The following is an 18,667-nucleotide window of genomic DNA, read 5'->3' as shown; positions in this document are numbered from 1 at the left end:
GATGAAAGACGTCAGCAAATCCCAGTGGGCTCGGGCTCCTGGCTTTGTTTGCCAGGACCTGTTTGGGGAGCTGAGGAGAGCTTGGGGAGCTCTGGGAGCAGGGGCAGTGCAAAGGAGTGCCCAGCACTCATTTCAGCCCCAGCTGCCTGCAGTCCCTCTGGCTCTGCTTTCAGAAGGCAGAAAGATGCCGGCTATAATAGGGACTCTTGTTCTTTTTTGTTTTCTTTTTCCTCTTTCCTTTCCCCTATTCATGGATTTAAGGGCCAAAACAGACCATTAAGTCCAACTAATCTTACATCCTGCATGACAAAGGCCATCCCACCCATCCCCTGACTCCTGAATAGCACGGCTGACCATGTGATTATATTCCCTTCTGTAAATGCACTGTGAGCTCTGTGTGCTCCAGCACAGAGCAGGACCCCACTGAAAACACCCAGCCTTGATTTAAAGACTTTAAGTGGCAGATGATTTATCACATCCCTCATGAAACCATTCCAATGTATAATTAACACTTACAGTAAAATAAGTCATTGGGACTGAAAGCACAGGGAGCAGTAACACACAAAGTGTACAGTTGTGTTTGCTTATGAGGTAAGGAATCCAACAAATTGCTTTTATGCCTTTTCAGGGAAGAAACAAAGATATTTGAACCATTTACATAGCATGGAAGCTCTCCAGCCCACCTTTTGAAAGGGCTAGAGGTTTGCTAAGGAAGTTTTGAGGAGATGGAGTAATAAAGAAAAGAGGGTTTTACGATGCAAGGTCGAGTGGGAAACTTTTATTAGAAGGGTTTGGCCAGCTCCTAGTCCCATGGGGAAAGCAGGAGGAATTTGACTGTAGTGTGTTTCCCTTTTGGAAGGTCAAAGCCATTCCATACAATTGCAAAGCAGCATAAGAGAGAAACATTTATTCCTCTGTCAAGGCTGTCAAAAATGGAGGAGGGGAGGAAGTCCCAAACACTACATTTCGTCAAAGCCCTGAAGGTAAAAATGATCTGCTGGCTTGAAATTTATCTTAATGAGCAAAATCCAGCCAATGAAACAGGGTGCAGATGAAAGTGACAGATGGAATCATTTAAAGTTTGATTCTTTGCATGAAAGAAAATAATATTTTTTACAAGTTATTTTTCTTCTGGTTGTTACAGTGTTCTGCATAGTGTCACAGCCAGATTAATTATCCTAAGTCTCTCAAAAATTCAGAGTTAGAGGGAGCTCTTGGAAAACTGTTATATCACTTGGGACTTAGGCAGGTCCATAAAAGCTCTGTGCAGTAGGAGCACACATATTCACAGAGGGAATCTCCTAAATGTTGATGCTTAGTGTGCAAGGCCAGCATTATGTGTTGTGTGTCTTTAACAAGGAAAGATGAACAGGAAAATGCATTATAATAATATAACCTCATCATTTCTCTGGACAAAGAGGGATTCCAAGGGCAGCCTGGACTGCAGTGATGCAAACACAGGGCTGGCCCAGGCCAAGGTGGTGGAATTTAGGATCAGGAGGTATAAATTCACACTGCCCCGCTTTTCTGTGAGTTATTGCAAAGTGTTGTAATGCGGTGAACCCTGGGTGTTTTCGGGAAACCACAAGAAATTGCTGCACTCAATATCTGTAATTTACATCTGGTCCAGCCAGGGATTTTCTACTGAATTCTGTTGTGATGAAATTTTAAATTTTAATTGTATTTTTGTTTTCTTTTCCAGAAGTTTCAGTGTAATATAACACGAATATTCTGTTTCCCTGTGGACTCATGGCAGCAGTGTGTGTGTGGGGGGGGGGTGGGGCAGGGAGGAAAGGGAGCTTTTTATTTTTTAGGAGTTTTTTAACACATAACGGGAATGTGAAATTCCTGTTTTGTCCCTCATTTTCTATTTCATAGGGGGATGCTTGCTGTAGGCCTTTAGCAGCTTGGCAGACCTAGATTTGAAGTAAAAGAAAGAAAGAAAATTTATCTCTGCATCTTCAGAAACTGTGAATTATTTATTTGCTATTCCTGGTAAATCTGCAGTTGCAAAACCTCACTGCGAAACGAGCAGTTCTTTGTTTCACTGGACTGTGGGATCACTCCCTGAAGATTCATCAGCCCTGCTGATGGAAGAAGCTGTCCTCAAAGCTTCTTTTATTATTATTATTATTATTTGGTAATGCTTGAGATTATTTTTGCTTCACCTTCATTTATTCTCCAGTTCATTTTAAAAACTAGGTAATTGCATGAAGTCATCTGAAATTTAAGACCTCCTCCTGACATTATTTTTTTTGCACCTGCATCTGATCCTCTGTCACATAGGTTAATTCCACAACACTGTGTTACCCAAATTCAGCATCAATTTCGACACGCAAATATATTTATACAGCATCCAAGATGCAATCTGTACACAGAATGACACCAAATTAAGATAAATTGATACTAACTGCTCTAGGATTGAAGAGCGTGCAGACAAAAGGCGGTACCAGTTTAACCAAATCTATTTCAAAACCAGTGTTGTTAAACTGGAATAATTTCACTGTGAAGGGCGAATTTCACCTTTCAGCTGTCTTGATTGCCTTTGGATCAAATCCCACTGCTTTCACTCCACACAGGACTACCTATTGAGATAGTATGAGGTAATATTGTGTCTTTTCTCTCTGTTCTTTCAGGGCCACGTGCTCCCCCTGGGTTTTAGGAAGATTCGACAAACATTTGTATGAGTCTTTTAACAGCCTTTTTCTTCAGTGTAAAACCACTGTTGAAGACCACTGTACATTATCTTAGTCTCTTACCCACCTTAATCAGGGAAATGCTGCAGGTTTTGTCCTGAACTAGGTCAGATGCACCAGTTTTGCATTCTATATCTTCAAAGTGGGCACGAAGTGTCCCTTGGACCATATGGTCAGCAGCCCTGGGTTTTGTTGGCTCACACTCTTTCTAATTCCTCCTAATCTGCTCATAAGCACCTCCAAAAGGGTTCTTCACACACCTCACCAGTAATCTCTATCAATGCCTGGTTGCTCTTTGGATCTGATGCCAGATGGTATTAATATACCCATCACTGTAATTATCCAGACAAGCAAACAGTGGCAGGAGCAATCCCAACTTCTCACTTTTCCCACTGATTCAGAGGCATACTTGAAAGAGCCCTTTCATCCCCATGGATCCTGTTCCCTGGAGTTGTCCCAGGCTGTCCTCATCAAAAGGGAATTTGATGTTTCAGCAGTTTCTCAGCCAGTTTCTTGCTGGGAAAGAATCAGTGGTGATGGGGCAGTATCATTCATTCACCCTCCAACTGTTGCCCAGACACTTGGTACATGGCCAGGTGTCAGTCCCACATCAGGTCCTCCTTTAAAACCTTTCACAGGACCGAGATCTATGTGTGAAATGGAAATTCTGCTGATGCCTTGTAACTTGAAAGCTAGCCTGCCTTTTGTCTGGCTCCAAGATTTGCTGCAGCGAACAGCCTGGACAGAAGGTTTCTGATGCCATGTGTTGGGAAGGAGGTACTGCTGAAAGCTTCCTGCACCCAGCAAGTTCTGTGCAAATACCTCCTGCCAAGTCCATCTAAATTCTGTGTGGCATTTAGACAAAGTTTATTTAGCATCAGCCCACAGCAAAATGAAACTGCAAGGGATTATTTTGCAATTATCTTGCAAGTTGGGTCCCTTGTGTATCGGGATCTTTGGCTCAAGCTTTTAAAGGCTGCACAGTTTACCACACACCCAAAGAGCTTTGGGCAATGTTTGCATTCAGGGAGGCAAGATCTATAAGTAGAGATAAATGCAAGATCAGTTCAATAGCTGGAAAAAACAGAGATCTTTTGAGCACCTCAGCCTGCGCAAGACCCATCTCCTAATATGGAGCAAGATGTTACACTTGCATCAAGCGTATTTGGTTTTTGGAGTGAGCAGCAGTGATGCCACAGTGACAAGAAGGACGACTTTGATGCCCACATCACAAAGAATATGCAAACTTGTATTATTCCTTTGATTAGCTGCTCTCTGATATGTCAAGTCCATGAATAATCAAGCCTCATTTTCTCATTAGTTTACTCATCACCCCACTGCTCCATGCCTTCACTCATTTGCATACCCTGCACTAGATAAGGGTCTTCTTCTATGAGGTGCTAGCAGGGCTTCCACCTCTCTCCCACCACAGCATTTCTTTGGTCCTTTGCCAGATATTTCCTTGCTCTTGGCTTTGCTTCTTCTCCCATGCAATGCCCATCTCACTGCTCTGTGCTTTTCCACTCATTTTAAGACTTGTTTCCTCAGGGAGTAGAGTGGTGTCTTCCACGCTGTCTCCTGGTGGTACCTTTTGACTCCTTAATCTGGTTCTACCCAGTCCCAAAGGAGAAGTAAAATTATCAAAGTTGCTGGTTTGCACATCTTATGGAAGTGGTGGAGGAGAGGTCCTTTTGGGGCAGTTGGGGACAAGGCTGGAGTATCCACTTCATCACTTTGAGGACAAAGGATGGGAAAAGTGGTTTTAAATGCCCTGGCCACAACCCTGTTTAGTCATCAGCTATTCCAGACAAGATAGACAATTCCATAAGGGAAAGCTGCAGCAGTTGGGCTGGTGATGATTGTGTTTGTTATTTTAATAAATATGTTATTTTCATCACACAGGAGGCTTTTCTGTACTTCATCTATCTTCTCCCCCTTCCTGCACAGGTACTATAAGATGAATCACATTACAAGGAGATAAAGCAAACCTAATGACTCGTTTGCATTTCTTTTAATCAAGTTATTCTAATTGTGCTATTGTGCAAATAAGGTTTCCCCTCTCATCTGAAAAAGACTTCATCCTCCCAGCAGCTGTGGGTGCCTCAGCAGCTGGGGTTACCCCAGCCCTGGCCAGGGCTACCACAGCCCAGCCCTGTTCATCTGCCCAAGAGGTTCAAGCTGCACTCCAGCCCTTATCTGTACCCAACGGTGACACTGGGACCTGCTCTGGCTGAATTGATATGAGACCTTACTCCTTTCAATAAGCTGGAGGTCTCAATGCCTGGTAAAGCCCTGTTTTACACGCTGAGAGCCTGCTCATCTCAAAGCTGAAGTGTGTTTTCTTTTTGTTGGAGCCAAGCAGTCACCATTTGCCAGCCAAATGCAGAGGTGAAATTCAGAAGCTGTGTAAACAAAGGTTTTCAGGAAGTACAGAGGGATGTGATGAGCAGCCCCAGCTGATGAGCTAACAGCAGTTTCCAAAAGCAGCAAAGATCAATCTAGGGCTTGAGGCACAAGGTGTTTTATTGATCTGTCTCTGGGCAAACACCCCGTGCCTTTGCATACACACCCCTGATTTTCTGAACCTTCCCGTGGGTAATAAGGGAGGATCAGCCCAAAATGAGATTCTTTACCAGCTCAGCTTGGCCCTGCTGTACTGGAGGGAGGCAGCTGCTGACAGGGTGGGTGCAGAAGGGACCAAACAGTGGCAGAGGACACTTGTGGGTGGGAGAGAAGAGGAGCAGTGGCCATACCCGTGTGCTCATCTAGGTATGACCATGCACTGAGACACGGGTGAGGGATCCCCTGTGCCAGCAGAAAAGGTCCTGTGTGGGGAGTGGGAACAGGGATCTTGTGTTTGGGGTGTCTGGGGATGCCGTGTGTGGAGAAGGAGGTGGAGGTTTTTTTTCACTGCTGTTACTAGGTGCTCAGTGCTTTTGCTTGACCTCTTAGCTAAACCATCTGCCCTGACAGCCATCGAATCTTGCCCGTGCTGTGAAACCTTAACAGCTCTGCTCTGTCCTACTTTTATCTAGTTCAGAGCAATTTTCATTTCTTTAGTGCCTAAGCAAATGTTTTGGGTGCCTGGATCAAAGCTCGAGAGCATCATTTACATACTGTGAGTGAGAAGGCAGCAGACTGGAGACCATCACTCATTACTGAAAGGATGATCATTGTTTGTTTAGCCCATTCCAAAATAATGGCTCTGCTGGGAACACCAACCCAGTATGCATCATATCTTTTAGAGTATATATTAATTTAGTGTAGACATTAGGCCATTGTTATTCTCTCCATTTAATTCCCAAGTATTAGCATTCGGGATTGCTTTTAACTCACCACGCATCTTTGTTATTTCATAATGTAAAACAAATAAAACTGGAGGCAAACATTTTTAATATGAATGACTGTAAGAGAATGATGGATATAAAGCACAGAAACATTATAGTTTTAAGGCTTGATTTTCAGAACACAGAGTTTTCATTAAATGGTGCAATCCAGTCATTTTGGAGATCCAAATGGAAGCAAATGAACTCAGTAGTTCTCATGCCTAGAATCTTTGTGATAAAATTGCCTATTATTGTGAGTGTAAATGTTTTCAAAATATTGTGGACAACTGGAAAAAAATACGGAATACAGGAGAGGTTGCTCAAGGATGAAAACCATAATGAAATCACCTCCAAACACCACATGTACCTGCTGAAATTATTTAAGAGACAATTGCTTGAGAGGAGGGGAAAAAGGAGGCAAGTTTTTTGGGGGTTTTTTTTGGTTTTTTTTTTTAGGTTTTATGATGAATAAAGGTCTGGGGAGAGTGTTTACAAACTATTTTCTTTGCTGCCTGCTGTGCATAATAGAAAATTCAGCTCTGGGCTGATTGGCCAGGCAGAGAAACGGAGGCATCACAAGGGACAGGGAAGCAAAAGCTGAGGTGCTGTGATGGGGAGGGGAAGGAGAAGCTCAGACATTTCCAGCCCTGCCTGAGACTGGGGGTTCCTGAAACGCAGCACCTCTGTGTAACATCAGTTAAATATTGGTGCACCTACTGGGGGTGCTCAAACCCATGGTCCTGCCCCAGCTGCTTTTCCATGAAGGACAAGACACTGACAGGGGAAGGGGTGAAAACCTCCTCTAGCCAGAAACCTCTTATTTTTATCATCGCTTTTTTCTTGCAAGGCTGCAGTTGCCACAGGCATTAATTGCCTCAACATCAGTTGCACCAAGAGGGAAAGGAAAGCCTCGGGCTCACTGGCTGTGTTGTGCTCCATGGCCCTGCCAGGTCTCGGCACATGGTGGGGGGATGTGTCCCTGTGGAAGGGCACGGGGTGAACACGGGGTGAACACCCATGTGCTCCCACCCACGGGCCTCGCTGAACAGCCACCAGCAGCTGGAGGGCTAAACAATATCTGCATATAAATATACACAGGACTGTAATCAGAGATAAATCCACAGAGTCCTTGTTGTTACTGTTTTATTTACAGAACACTCTCCTTGCGCAGAGAGGTTTTGAAATATGCTGACAGAGATAGCACAGGTATTTGCTACCTTAAACAATAGAAACCACTTGGGGCGTCAAGAAAAACAGTCAGTGCGCTACCTCTCCACCCAAAAAATCCAAACAAAACCAAAACACCGGGGGTTGGTGTGAGGTGCGGAGGGAGAGTGGACAGCTCGGTGCCCAAGGATGCGAGTGTGTGTGTGTGTCTGTGTCTGTGTGTGTGTCTGTGTGTCTGTGTGTGTGTCTGTGTGTGTGTGTGCTGCGGGCACGGCGGGAACGGGGCACGCACGCACCGCTCCTCGGGCCGCCGCCCGCTCCGGCACGGGCACTGCGGGACAGAGCAGCGCGGTGCGCCCCGGGCCGGCCACGCTCAGAGCACACTCGGTGTGCGCGACGGCTGCCGCCAGTCCCGGTCCCGGTCCGAGGGTGGAGCGCGGTGCCGGTATAATCCCAGTCCTGGTGCCGCTGCCGGTGAAGACCCAATCCCGGTGCCGGTTCCATCCCCCGTCCCATTCTCGGAGCGGAGCGGCCCGGAGGGGCGGGGCGGTGCCGGTGCCGGTGCCGTCCCGGTGCCGGCGCGGAGCGGAGCGGCCGCGGGGGCGGTCCCGGCGAGGCGGGGAGGAGGCGGCAGCGGTGCTGTCCCGCTCCGGTGCCAGTGCCGGAGCGGCCGCGGGGGGCGGTCTCGGCGGGGGAGGAGGGGGCGGTGCCGGTGCCGTCCCGCTCCGGTGCCGGTGCCGGAGCGGAGGGGCAGCTCGGGGCGGTCCCGGCGAGGCGGGGAGGAGGCGGTAGCGGTGCTGTCCCGCTCCGGTGCTGTACCGGAGCGGCCGCGCGGGGCGGTCCCGGCAGGGGCGGGCCCGGGGCCGGGAGGGGGCGCGGCCGCGGCGGGGCGGGCGGAGGAGCGGCGGGGCCGGGCGCGGGGGCTGCCGGGAAGGGCCGTGGGCAGCGGCGGGCGATGGCGGCGGCGCGGGTCCCGCCGCGGCGGAGGCGGCGGCGGCTGCGGAGGCTCTGAGCGGGGCGGCGGCGGCGATGCGCGGCGCTCCCGGCGACGATGGAGGACCGGTCCCACAAGGTGCTGCTGGCGCTGGTGATGCTCTTCCTCTTCGCCGTGATCGTGCTGCAGTACGTCTGCCCGGGCACCGAGTGCCAGCTGCTGCGGCTCCGCGCTCTCAGCCCCGCCGCCGCCGCCGACCCGTACCGGGCGGAGGACGAGACGCCGGCGCGTTTCGTTCCCCGTTTCAATTTCTCCGCCGACGACTTGCTGCGGCGGGTGGACTTCAACATCAAGGGGGACGACCTGATCGTGTTCCTGCACATCCAGAAGACGGGCGGCACCACCTTCGGGCGGCACCTGGTCCGCAACATCCAGCTGGAGCAGCCCTGCGAGTGCCGCGCCGGGCAGAAGAAGTGCACCTGCCACCGGCCCGGCAAGCGGGAGACCTGGCTCTTCTCCCGCTTCTCCACCGGCTGGAGCTGCGGGCTGCACGCCGACTGGACCGAGCTCACCAACTGCGTGCCCTCCGTGGTGGACAGCAAGAAGGAGGTGCGGCTGCGGCCCTCCAGGTGAGGCCGTGCCCCGGGGGACTCTCTGCGGCGGCGGCGGGACGGACGATGGCCCGCGGGGCGCAGCCGTGCCGGGGATGCTGCGGCGGCGGCAGGAGGAGGGAGGGGGAGCGCGGTGTGAGCCCGGCATCCCGGCACGGAGCGGCTGGCACTCCCGGGCCGCCGCGGTGGGCGCAGCGTGCCCCGAGCTCTGCAGAGCGGGCGAACCTGCCCCGCTCCGCCGGGAGGCAGGTGATGGGCGTGATGTCCCGCCGGCTGTCGCGGTCGTGACCGCTGGTGGGGGGAGGCCGGGGTGATGAGCGCGGTGACACAGGAACAGGCCGGGCAGCCCCACAGCTTGGGGACCCCCGAGCGGCTCTCGCAGGAGGGAGGGTGCTTCGGCTGCCTGCGAGCTTCCCCCAGAGCTTTTCCATCTTTGGCTGTACAGAGCTCCTGCAGCTCCACTGTGCACCAAGAATTAATGTTGGTTTTGGGAGTGTTGGTGAGCCACTGAATCTTCTTGGTACCTGAAGTTTGGCTTCAGGATGGTGGCCATGCAAAGTAAAGGTTACTGTTATGGCTGAGTTACCTGCAAATATTTGCACTGCTCTTCAGCCCTAACCTTGATCATTTTGTGCTTGCATTTTGGATTTTAGTGGCACTGCTCTCTTTTTATCCCTGGATCTTCCCTCGAAGTTGTCAACCTCCCCTGACCATAGCAAGGATGTTGCCTAAAAGTTGCCCCTGCCTTTCAGAAGTCCAGGGGCTTTTCCTCCCAAGCAGTGAGGACCTGCTTCCTCCTCTCCGGGAGCTATTTGATCAGAGCCCACCTTCGGCTGTAACAGACTCAGGAGCTTGTCTGTGGCTGTACCGTGCAGCAGAGCTGCTCAGGATTTCAGTGTCATTTCCCCCTCTTTTGTGGGAAATTAGAAACTAGAGTATCACTCCTATTGCACTGTGAGACTAACGGCAGGTCCCTTTACAAAGAGGCTGCTGTTATATATCATGCTATCTGAAGTCAAGTCTAAGCACAGATTCACTTGTAATACAAAGCAATTTCTTTCTAGAATTCCTTTTATATAGTGTGACACTACACTGCCATCTAGTAGAAAAATGCTTAGCATCATTATAGTCCTGTACCCAAGGAGCAGCTCTTCATCAGACTTGGCTATTGTGATTCCTGCTCTTTTGTCTTCCCTACTGCTTTAAATTTTAATTGTCTAATTTTTGTGACATCCCATTTGCTAACGCCAGGACCAGTTCCTTGCCCTCTGGGTCTATTAGCTTCCTGGTTTCAGGCTGCTGAGCCTTGCAGCTACGTAGTTTATTTTTCCTGTCCTATAAACATGTTGTTTGTCAGCAGAAATGTAAATCACATAACATGTGCTCTGTTTTGCTGTACCACCTCCAGTGATATGTGTTCCTCTTTCTGCAGAGATGGGCCTGGCCTGCAATGCTGTACCTGTGGGTCAGGGATTTCCTTCCTTTCCTAGAGACAAGTCTGTCTGTGCTTGGTCTTAGCTGTGTCCTCCAGAAAGAGGAGAGGTTCCTTGTCCTGAACTCACCACCTGAGGGGGAAGGGAACATCAGGCTCAGAGAGCTGGGATTTTGTCTGCAGCTTTTGGCTTTGTATTATTTTTCCTTTGTTGGATACCAGACATGCTTTCCTGAGTTGGAATGGAAGCAGTGCATGTGCCTGCTCGGGAGTTCAGAGTGATGGTTCCTCATCCTATAAACAATGTCTGCTGTCACAGCTGACTTCTGGGAGGTTGCTAGGACTTGTGATTTGGGATTGAAGCCAGGAGAGAGGGAGGAAAATGAAGCTTTGATGATTTTGTGTTAGGTAGAGGTCTACTCTCTCAAAGCCTTCCAAATGATATTATACTTTTAATAACCTAATTACACAGCTTGCTGAATAGCTACAGTTATTCTCCAAAAAAAATGTCTTGACAAGCAATTATTTGGCCTGCAATTTCTAAATGTTTAAAAAATACAGGAAGAGAAGTTCTTAAATGAACAATAGTCCTTTCAAGTCTTTCTGCCCATTTTAATGCCTCGTCTTTAATTTTAGTTTGTGCTCTCGATTTAGCAGCGGTTCAGCTGACAACTGGTTAATTAGCAGCTCTACCTACTGCCAGTAACAGACAGGAAGTCTAAGCCCTTTCTGGGCAGATAAAGCTGCTTTCAGAGCAGCAGTAGGTGTGGGATGGGGCTGTCCAAGCTGGGGAGCCGTGCTGGCTCCAAGTGGGGTCAGCCTGGCTATTCCTGAACTGAGGTTTTTAGAGGGAGGCCTGACCATCCTGGGTCATGTGTGCAAGTGGGAAGGGAAAGGAAGTCACAGCCCTGGTGTGCAAATCCTGAGAGAAGGGAAGCAGCTTGGAGGAGTGCTAGGACCATTTGGTGAGCGTTGTGAGGGCAGGGAGAAGAATTCTATCAGGAGCAGAGAAGAATTTTCTCAAGTGAACCTTGGCTTGATAAGGGTAGGAATGTATAGAAAAGGCATTTATAGTTGAGGTGATTGAAAAGTGAGACCTGTTGTAAGAGTGATTTGAACTCCTTGGCAGCTGCATCAAGCAGTCTATAGTTACCATCCTGGGGCTGTGTAGCCTTGTCTGGAAATACCCAAATCTTCCATCAAACCTTTTAGCTTGCACCTTTGTGAGATTACTTTGCAGAGGTGTTTGTCTTTTCAGGTGTGGCGAGTCGACTTGTCAGATTGCTGGTTACCTGGGCTGGTCTCTAGGGGCCTTTTGTTTTCTTTAAAAGTTGAGTCTTTGTTAGTCTGGAGGAAGCTCTGTCCTGGACCATGTAATGCTCATCACCAGGTAAAGAGCATCTCTGTGGTAGGATGTGATGGGATCAGCCTGGAGGGTGTACACATGAAGAACCTTGCTGCCTGCAGCAGTCGTCCTGCAGTATCTGCTCTTAATTCTGTTGGTAGTCTGCCTCTGTTTTCTCAGGGAATTGCAGGTTTGGAGCACAGATTCCTTCAGTGGAGCAGTAGAAGTACTCAGGATGGCTATTGTGCTTTAACACAATCTTGAGCTGGATTTAGCACCATGGTCCTTTCCTGTCTGTGAGCATATAGGTTCCCAAAACTTCCTTTTCTTTGTAATGGTGGCTTGTGCTCCTTAATAAGCATCAGGCAGGTAAATAGATCTTCTTTGGTTCTTTCTTCCCCTGGAGGAACATGGTTTTCTGGTGTGGAGGGAGGGATTTTTGGGTTTCTCTCCTTGGATCCCATTGGGGTACACGTTCTGTATGTCCTGTTCCTATTTGTCTCCAATTTTGTCTCCATCAGCCCTGCTCACCACTGCAGCATCCAGAAATCACAGAAGAGGGAAGGGGGAAGGTGTAGGCAAAATTGATGCTTTTAGTGCTCTGGATCTGCTACTTGGGAGGTGTGGAATGGGCTGATGGTGGTGGCAGAAAGGAGGGGATTGTCTCAGTTTCTTGGCACCAGTGGTGAGAAAGGAGAAATGTGCTTTTTCCTAGTCATGAGTGACTGACTTGGGTCACTTGATTGATTGTGGAAGCCTCAAAGCTTTTGGCACACTGAACGGAGGCAGCATCCAAAGTTACTGTGCATCACAGAACTGAGATTTCTCTTAGCTCTGGCTAATTATTATGGGAAGTGTCTACTGAAGTTGTCTATAGCAGTAAATCCAGTGGCACCATTGCAAGAAACAAAAGGCCTGGAGGTTAGACAGGAAACTGTAATGAGACATAGGAGCAAATACAGGTACCAGCATTCCTAAGTGGTGTCATGGCTTTGTCCCCTCGTTGGGTGAGAGATGTGGTTGAAGGTCAGGCTGTATGTGATGTTCCTCCTGGGGAGCATTAAAGGAAGGAGATGTTCCCTGTTGAAAGGAGAAGGAGCTTGTAGAACTGCCTCTGGTGCCAGAAAGTCTGAGATTAGAAGAAACTTCGTGCTGCTGGTACGAGCCTGTTGGACCAGGTTGGTGCCTGCTGGCTTTTGGGAGGCCTGATGTTGGCACCAGGCTGCTGTGATGTGGGGCAGAGGCTGCTGGCAATGCATGGGTGTTCTTATCTTGTCCCTGCGTGTTACTGCAACCCTTCCGAGTTGAGTCTTACAAAAATCTGAGAAAAAAAAAAGGTTGAAACATTTCCTAGCAAACTGGAAGTGCAGTGTGTGTCTCTGTTGGCTGAACAGATTAATCCACATGCTCTTGAAAATGTGGAGTCATCTACTCTGAGTTCTGCACTGCTGGCTCTAACTGAGGTGGGGTTAGTTTAGTTTTTAGTTTTCCCACAGTGAGTTTTTTGTTATGGTGCAGTGTGTAGGTAGCTACAAAGGTCTTGGTAACAGTTTCCCAGTGAGCTGCTTTGGTGTGGAGGGAGAAAACCATCACCAAAGCACTGCCAGGGAGAGAAAATTCATTTGTAGGGTTTGGTTCTTAGCAGCCTTTGAGTGTGCCTCTCCCTCCTGCAGAGGTGTTACATAGCTGTGCAAGTGGATGAACTCAGTGTTTCCCTGTAGTGGTGGAAGCTGGGGAATAGTTAAACCCCATAAATCAGCACTAAACCCCTTGTAGGCTGAAGAGGTGCTTTAGGGTCCCATGGTGCCCCAAGACTTTGGGTGGATAAGGCAGGCTGCACCAGGAGGAGGACAGTTTAAAACCTCTGGAGCTGGTGGACAGACACCATTCTCCAGGACAGAGTCCCCCAGTGCTGGGGTGAAGCCTGGGGGGCTGCCTGGGGAGAGAGGGGACCAGCCCAGCTGAGCTGGAGGCTGTGAGTGAGCAGATGGGGTGTCTGCTGTAACTTGGGCTCTGGCCAGAGCACCAAGAGGGTGCCTGCCTGCCTGCCCTTGAAATACACATCACTGAAACTCACCAGGAAAAACTGAGCAACAATTATAGAGCAAAAAAAAAAAAAAACAAAAACAACAAATCACCGAAACCACCAAACAAAACCCAAAAAACAAACAAACAAACAAACAAAAAACCCCAAACAAAACAAAAAACCAACCAAAAATCAGAGCTTTTGCAGAGATGCTGCCAGGCCTGAGTGGCTCTGAGCTGCTTCATTGATCAGCAAGATTTCCTGATGCCCCTGCTTGTTTCAGCCTGGTGCTTGCAGGGTGGGATTTGTGGTGGGTGCTCTCTTGCCACCCACAAACCTGCACCTCCAGCAGCTGAATTTTCCTGCATGGCACCTGCTGGGACCAAAGCAGTGCACCAACCTACAGAGTGAAAAAAGGGTTTTGAGGGGACTAGCAAGGCACTATTTTCATAAGTACAAGTGTTTCTTTCACCTAATCCCATTACAAGGACTAACCTTGAAAGGCTTGGTTATAAACTTAAGTTCATGGTTTTTTTAGATTTGGACTGTACGACTTGTAAAGCTCTCTAAATTGATATTGCTGGTTTTGCAGATAAAGTGTTGGACTTCTTAAAGGGATTAAAAAATAATTTTTCATATTAGGTCTCTTCAGTTCTCTAAGTCTTTAATAAGGTGCAAATTTACTTTCAGTTATTTGAAAGTATATGTTTTATACTGCCTTTAACTTTAAATTTGGAGAATTTCTTGCGGGTGGAGAGAAGGCATTAATTGTTGCAGAAATAACCCCAAGTGATTGCAATAGAGCAAGATATGAGGCACAGGTGTTATACCTTGAATTGTTTATTCCATATGTTATCTGAGTTGGTTCTCCCTAAAGAAGAGAGTGGGAATTTGAACACTTTGGCATGGTGCTACTGTACTAAGAATTGATTACTTTTTAATAAAAGGGTACCTTTCTGTTAATTTTTCTTTTGGAATTTATAAATATTCAAATTAAACTATAAATAAATGCTTTGACTGTATTAAAATAGACACAGATTGTGCCTTGTGATCCCTCTTGATAACTTTATAACCTTTAATAAAGGTTATCAAAGGCGCTTGGAAGTCAGGCGTTACCAATAAGTTATTTTTATTAAAAGACAGATTTTTAAGTTTAACAAGTCGAGCGTTGGTTCTGAGACATATTAACTGAGATTAATTTGTGCTTCATTTATTTAATCTGAATTGTCAGGAATCATGTTCTCTACTGATGTAAATGTCGGCAAAAAGGACTTATTAGTAGATTTGATTGCTTTTTAAATTTAACTAGCAGAGATGCACTGGCATGCCTAAGAGAATTGGTCTGTTTCTGTGAATAGTTCAGTGCCTAATGAATCACTTCAATGTACTTTTCTGAAGGAAAGCAGAGCAATTTAAATGTGCAATGCATTGATTTACCTCAAATGGATTAGGCCTCTGTGTGCAATCCTTTGCATTAATTTACTTTCTCCACAACTGTAATAATAAGGGCAGCATTTCTGTATGGCTTCGGCCCAAATTAGCTCACGTAACTTGCTAGAAAGCAAAAATAATTGATATGTGACTGAAAATGGGATGTTGGAATGGGTCTTTCTGAGAAAGGGAAGTGCAGCAGGATCCAGGATGCCTCTGGGACCCATGCCAAGGGCAGGACAACTGGGCTGGATGGAACCCATGTCGAATGAACCTTGTGTCAAAGGTTTTCTTGACATTTTTATTGAAAAAAAATTATGTATATATACATATGTATTTGTGATTTGGTGCAACTCTAAGATTTTGGTTATGTGGACATGTTTATATTTTTTAAGTTACTGAAGAAATAATACAAAATCTTGTAACTCCAGCATTTTCAGCTTATTTTATTCCTGCAGTAACTTTTCAGTCATTCCTTCCCTCCTATAAGCTCAACCTGCTGAGCAGCCAAGCGGCCAGGGCACCAAACTCTGGGTAATTCCTTATTTAACCACTTTGCTGCGGCAATGGTGCCTGGGCTTTGTTTCACTCTGCAGGGATTACTGTGGGTGAGCAGCCCTCAGCCATTTTTGGAATTATCCTTGTAGGCTCCTTACATACTTGTGAGGATTAATCTCCCTTTCCCTTCTCGATCAGTTAATTCCCATTGCTGGATAGCTGCCTGCCCAGATGTAAATAGGCAGGGAAGCAAGGCTGTGGAGCATCCCCAGCTGCTGCCTTCATCCCTTGGGAGCCTGGTTCCCTGCTCCCAGTTTGGGGATGGAATTCTCACCCGAGCAGTTCCTGAGTCTGCAGCATCTTGGGTGGAAGCGAAGCCGACCAGGAGAGGAGATGTGGGACTCTCCTTTTCTACGGGATGACGGAGGCAGCACGCTGACTGAGCTGGGGGGAAAAATGCCATTCTGCCATTCCTGCCTCCTTCTTCCTCCTCCTCTTCTTCCTTGGCAGCTGGCAAGCGTGGATTATTGTTTGTGATTGACTTGCTGATGCTGGCAATTGTACATTGTGTTCTGGGACTAATAGGGTAGCACCGAATTATTCAGGCGTTATTGAAACGAATCACATTTGTGATGAGTAATAAGTAGGAGACTTTGGTATTTATGAATAATTAACACGGTAAAGTTTTTCTTAGACATGAAGAAATTATTTAATTTCTACTGTGAACACTCTGTAAAATTAATGAAAGATAATTGCATTTGCTAATGTGAGACTAAGAAGCCAAAGCAATCCATTCTTTTGCATTTAAGTTCATATTGCTGATGCAAACAGCCAACGTAGATTTCCTTTAATATGTTTTCATTGGGTGGGACCTGTGTTTAACATCAAGTAGGGTGGGTTTTGTGGAAACAGAAAGTCTAAACACTTAATGTGCTGTTGCCTTTTCCCTCCACTCCCATATCTCTGGGTGGATAGTGAACATATGCATATAACAAGATAATGTTTTTGAATAAGTGGCAATTAGGACCAGCTTATTTTCTTCCTCTCTGACTTTAGCCTTCTTTCTCAGCTGTTCATGCTTTTAAAGACAGAATCCATTTAAGCTATTATATACAGCTTTGAGTGAAATCTCTTCTTTTTTAGTCTTGAAAAAAATCATTAGTCTTTAGAGGCCTATAAATCATAAGATCCATTAGGGGTGAGACTCAAATCATGTTACTTCTTGCTTCTCAGCTGCTTATCCAACTCTGAAGGAGCCAAACTTTTGATGTAATATAACTAAATATATGCAGCTACGAGGGAGATAATCTTGCAGCATAAATGATTTTGCACATCTCCATAAAGGCATGAAGAAGAGCATCCCTTTCATGAGATCCTTGTAGCAAATGCTCCTAATTTCCTGTAATCAAAAGGATTGTGCAGTTTTGATGCTCTTAGAGGTCCGAGTAGCTGGAAGATCAATTCTGCCATAAATCCCTTTTTTTTTTTTTTTTTTTTTTTGGCTAGGTTAAAACATTGCAAGGCTCCCAGCTATGGCAATCTGCTCATTCAGTGCTCTGTTTGAACTGTAAGATCCTTCGGCAGACGCCCAAATCGAGTGACTGAAACACTCTCTGCCACTGATTATTTTCTCCAGCCTTCCTTGGGTTCAGAGAAAAGCAACTATTTTAACCCCCCTGTTAAGCAAAACAATGTTTCCTTGGTCAGAGCCAGAGAAGCTGCTTTTGAGAGTTCCTTTTTCAGAGTAACTGAGGGGAGAGCATTTCCTTTTGCCTGTGGGAAAGTTAGTCCCTGGAGCAATCCCAAGCCATTCTGAGGTAGCAAGTTTTTTTTTACTGTGGGTTCAGAGAAAGTTATTTGGAATAAGCTTGTGTCCTGCTTAAGCAAAACCTGCCAGGTACGAACTTTATCATGTTTGTTTGCCAGCAGTTAACTTATCTTGATGGTGAAGGTGCTCTGGGGGTTCTCCTCCCCGTGGAGGACTCCAAGGGGGCTGGAGGCAGGAGGAGGGTCTGTCCCTGCAGCAATTCCAGAAGAGTGGCAGGTTTTGTTCCTCCTGGAACTAATTCCAGCAACTGGAGAAGGGGAGGAAGATGGCTGTGTGGCTTCTGCCTTTCACAGAGCTGTTTCTTTTTCTTTGGGGGGTGCTGGATCTGATCAGAGCAGTGGTAGCACAGAGAAGGGAGAAGACAAAAGCGCTCAAGGAAATGTCAGACACAACAGGATGCCTGCTGGATGGTATCTGAGTGACTTGCAAAAACGTAAATGGAATAAATTAGTCTTTAATTAATTCAATTCTTGTGTGCTGCAAGTCAATCTCTGGTAAGAGAACAAGGTTGTCGTGGCATGGTCACCCCGTTTTCTCATTTACTAAGTGCACATCTTTAGCCAAAACTTCAGTAGGTTTGGGTATTTTTGCTTAAATGCTTCAGATAGACCCCAGGTGATCCCATGAACACAACTAATGGATTTGGCAAAGCAGAGTTATGAAAGCCTTTTTTCCATCCCATTTCCAGAGAAGAGGCAGAAAACAAATGAAAAGAGTAGTTGCACCTGCAGCTGCTTTTCCTGAGATGAGGCAGCCTTCTACTGGCTCACTTTCCATGCTGATAGTTGCATTTTGGATGTCAGCAGTGTTCTGGGTTGGAATACGAGCACTCTCTGGATTTTATGGATAGAGACAGCTTCCTTACTGAGTTAGATTTATGGGGTATTGCTGATAATACCTGCTGGAGATTGGAGCTCACAGTTTACTGGCAGTGATGCAGAACAGCTGAACAAGAGGGCAGTGGCTAGGGATGAGTTTTGACTGGGAAAGAGTTCTGCAATCTGCTTTATCACCCAGTATTTTGTGGTATAGTTAACATGCTACCATGTGCAAGAAGAAATTGCAGTTTTGCTAGAAATACAATCAGTAGAAAATACTGTACAGGAAATGTGTTAGCACTGCCCTGTGTTGTGAATTACTGAGCTATTTTGTTGCTTGCAAGGATGAAAGTGCTAATTGCACGTGGCCTGGGGTTTGGTACAATACAGCTTTTGGAAAAATGTGCCATAAATGTTTTTAAATTTATTATTGGGACATTTAAGTGTAAGCACATAATGGTGCTGATATTTCTGGAGATGGGATCAGAGGAGGTTGTGCATCACTAGGTTTAAGAGGCACACAAACTACGTCTTGTCAAGCCTGAACTCTGTTGT

General features: G+C 46.8%; 1 protein-coding gene across 1 annotated transcript in view; it reads left to right on the top strand.

Moving 5' to 3' along the window:
* The first annotated feature begins 8,124 nt into the window (after positions 1-8,124).
* The window catches only part of HS6ST2 (heparan sulfate 6-O-sulfotransferase 2), a 124,038-nt gene continuing 113,495 nt past the window's right edge, over positions 8,125-18,667 (top strand). Inside the window, exon 1 of the mRNA XM_084213031.1 lies at positions 8,125-8,752. Coding sequence (XP_084069157.1) covers positions 8,241-8,752 — 512 coding nt within the window. The 5' untranslated portion in view covers positions 8,125-8,240. The remainder of the gene's footprint in view (positions 8,753-18,667) is intronic.

This window comes from Fringilla coelebs, assembly GCF_963513975.1.
Source record: "Fringilla coelebs genome assembly, chromosome: 11".
Classification (NCBI taxonomy): Eukaryota; Metazoa; Chordata; class Aves; order Passeriformes; family Fringillidae; genus Fringilla; species Fringilla coelebs.
This window is presented reverse-complemented; position numbering and strand designations above follow the sequence as displayed.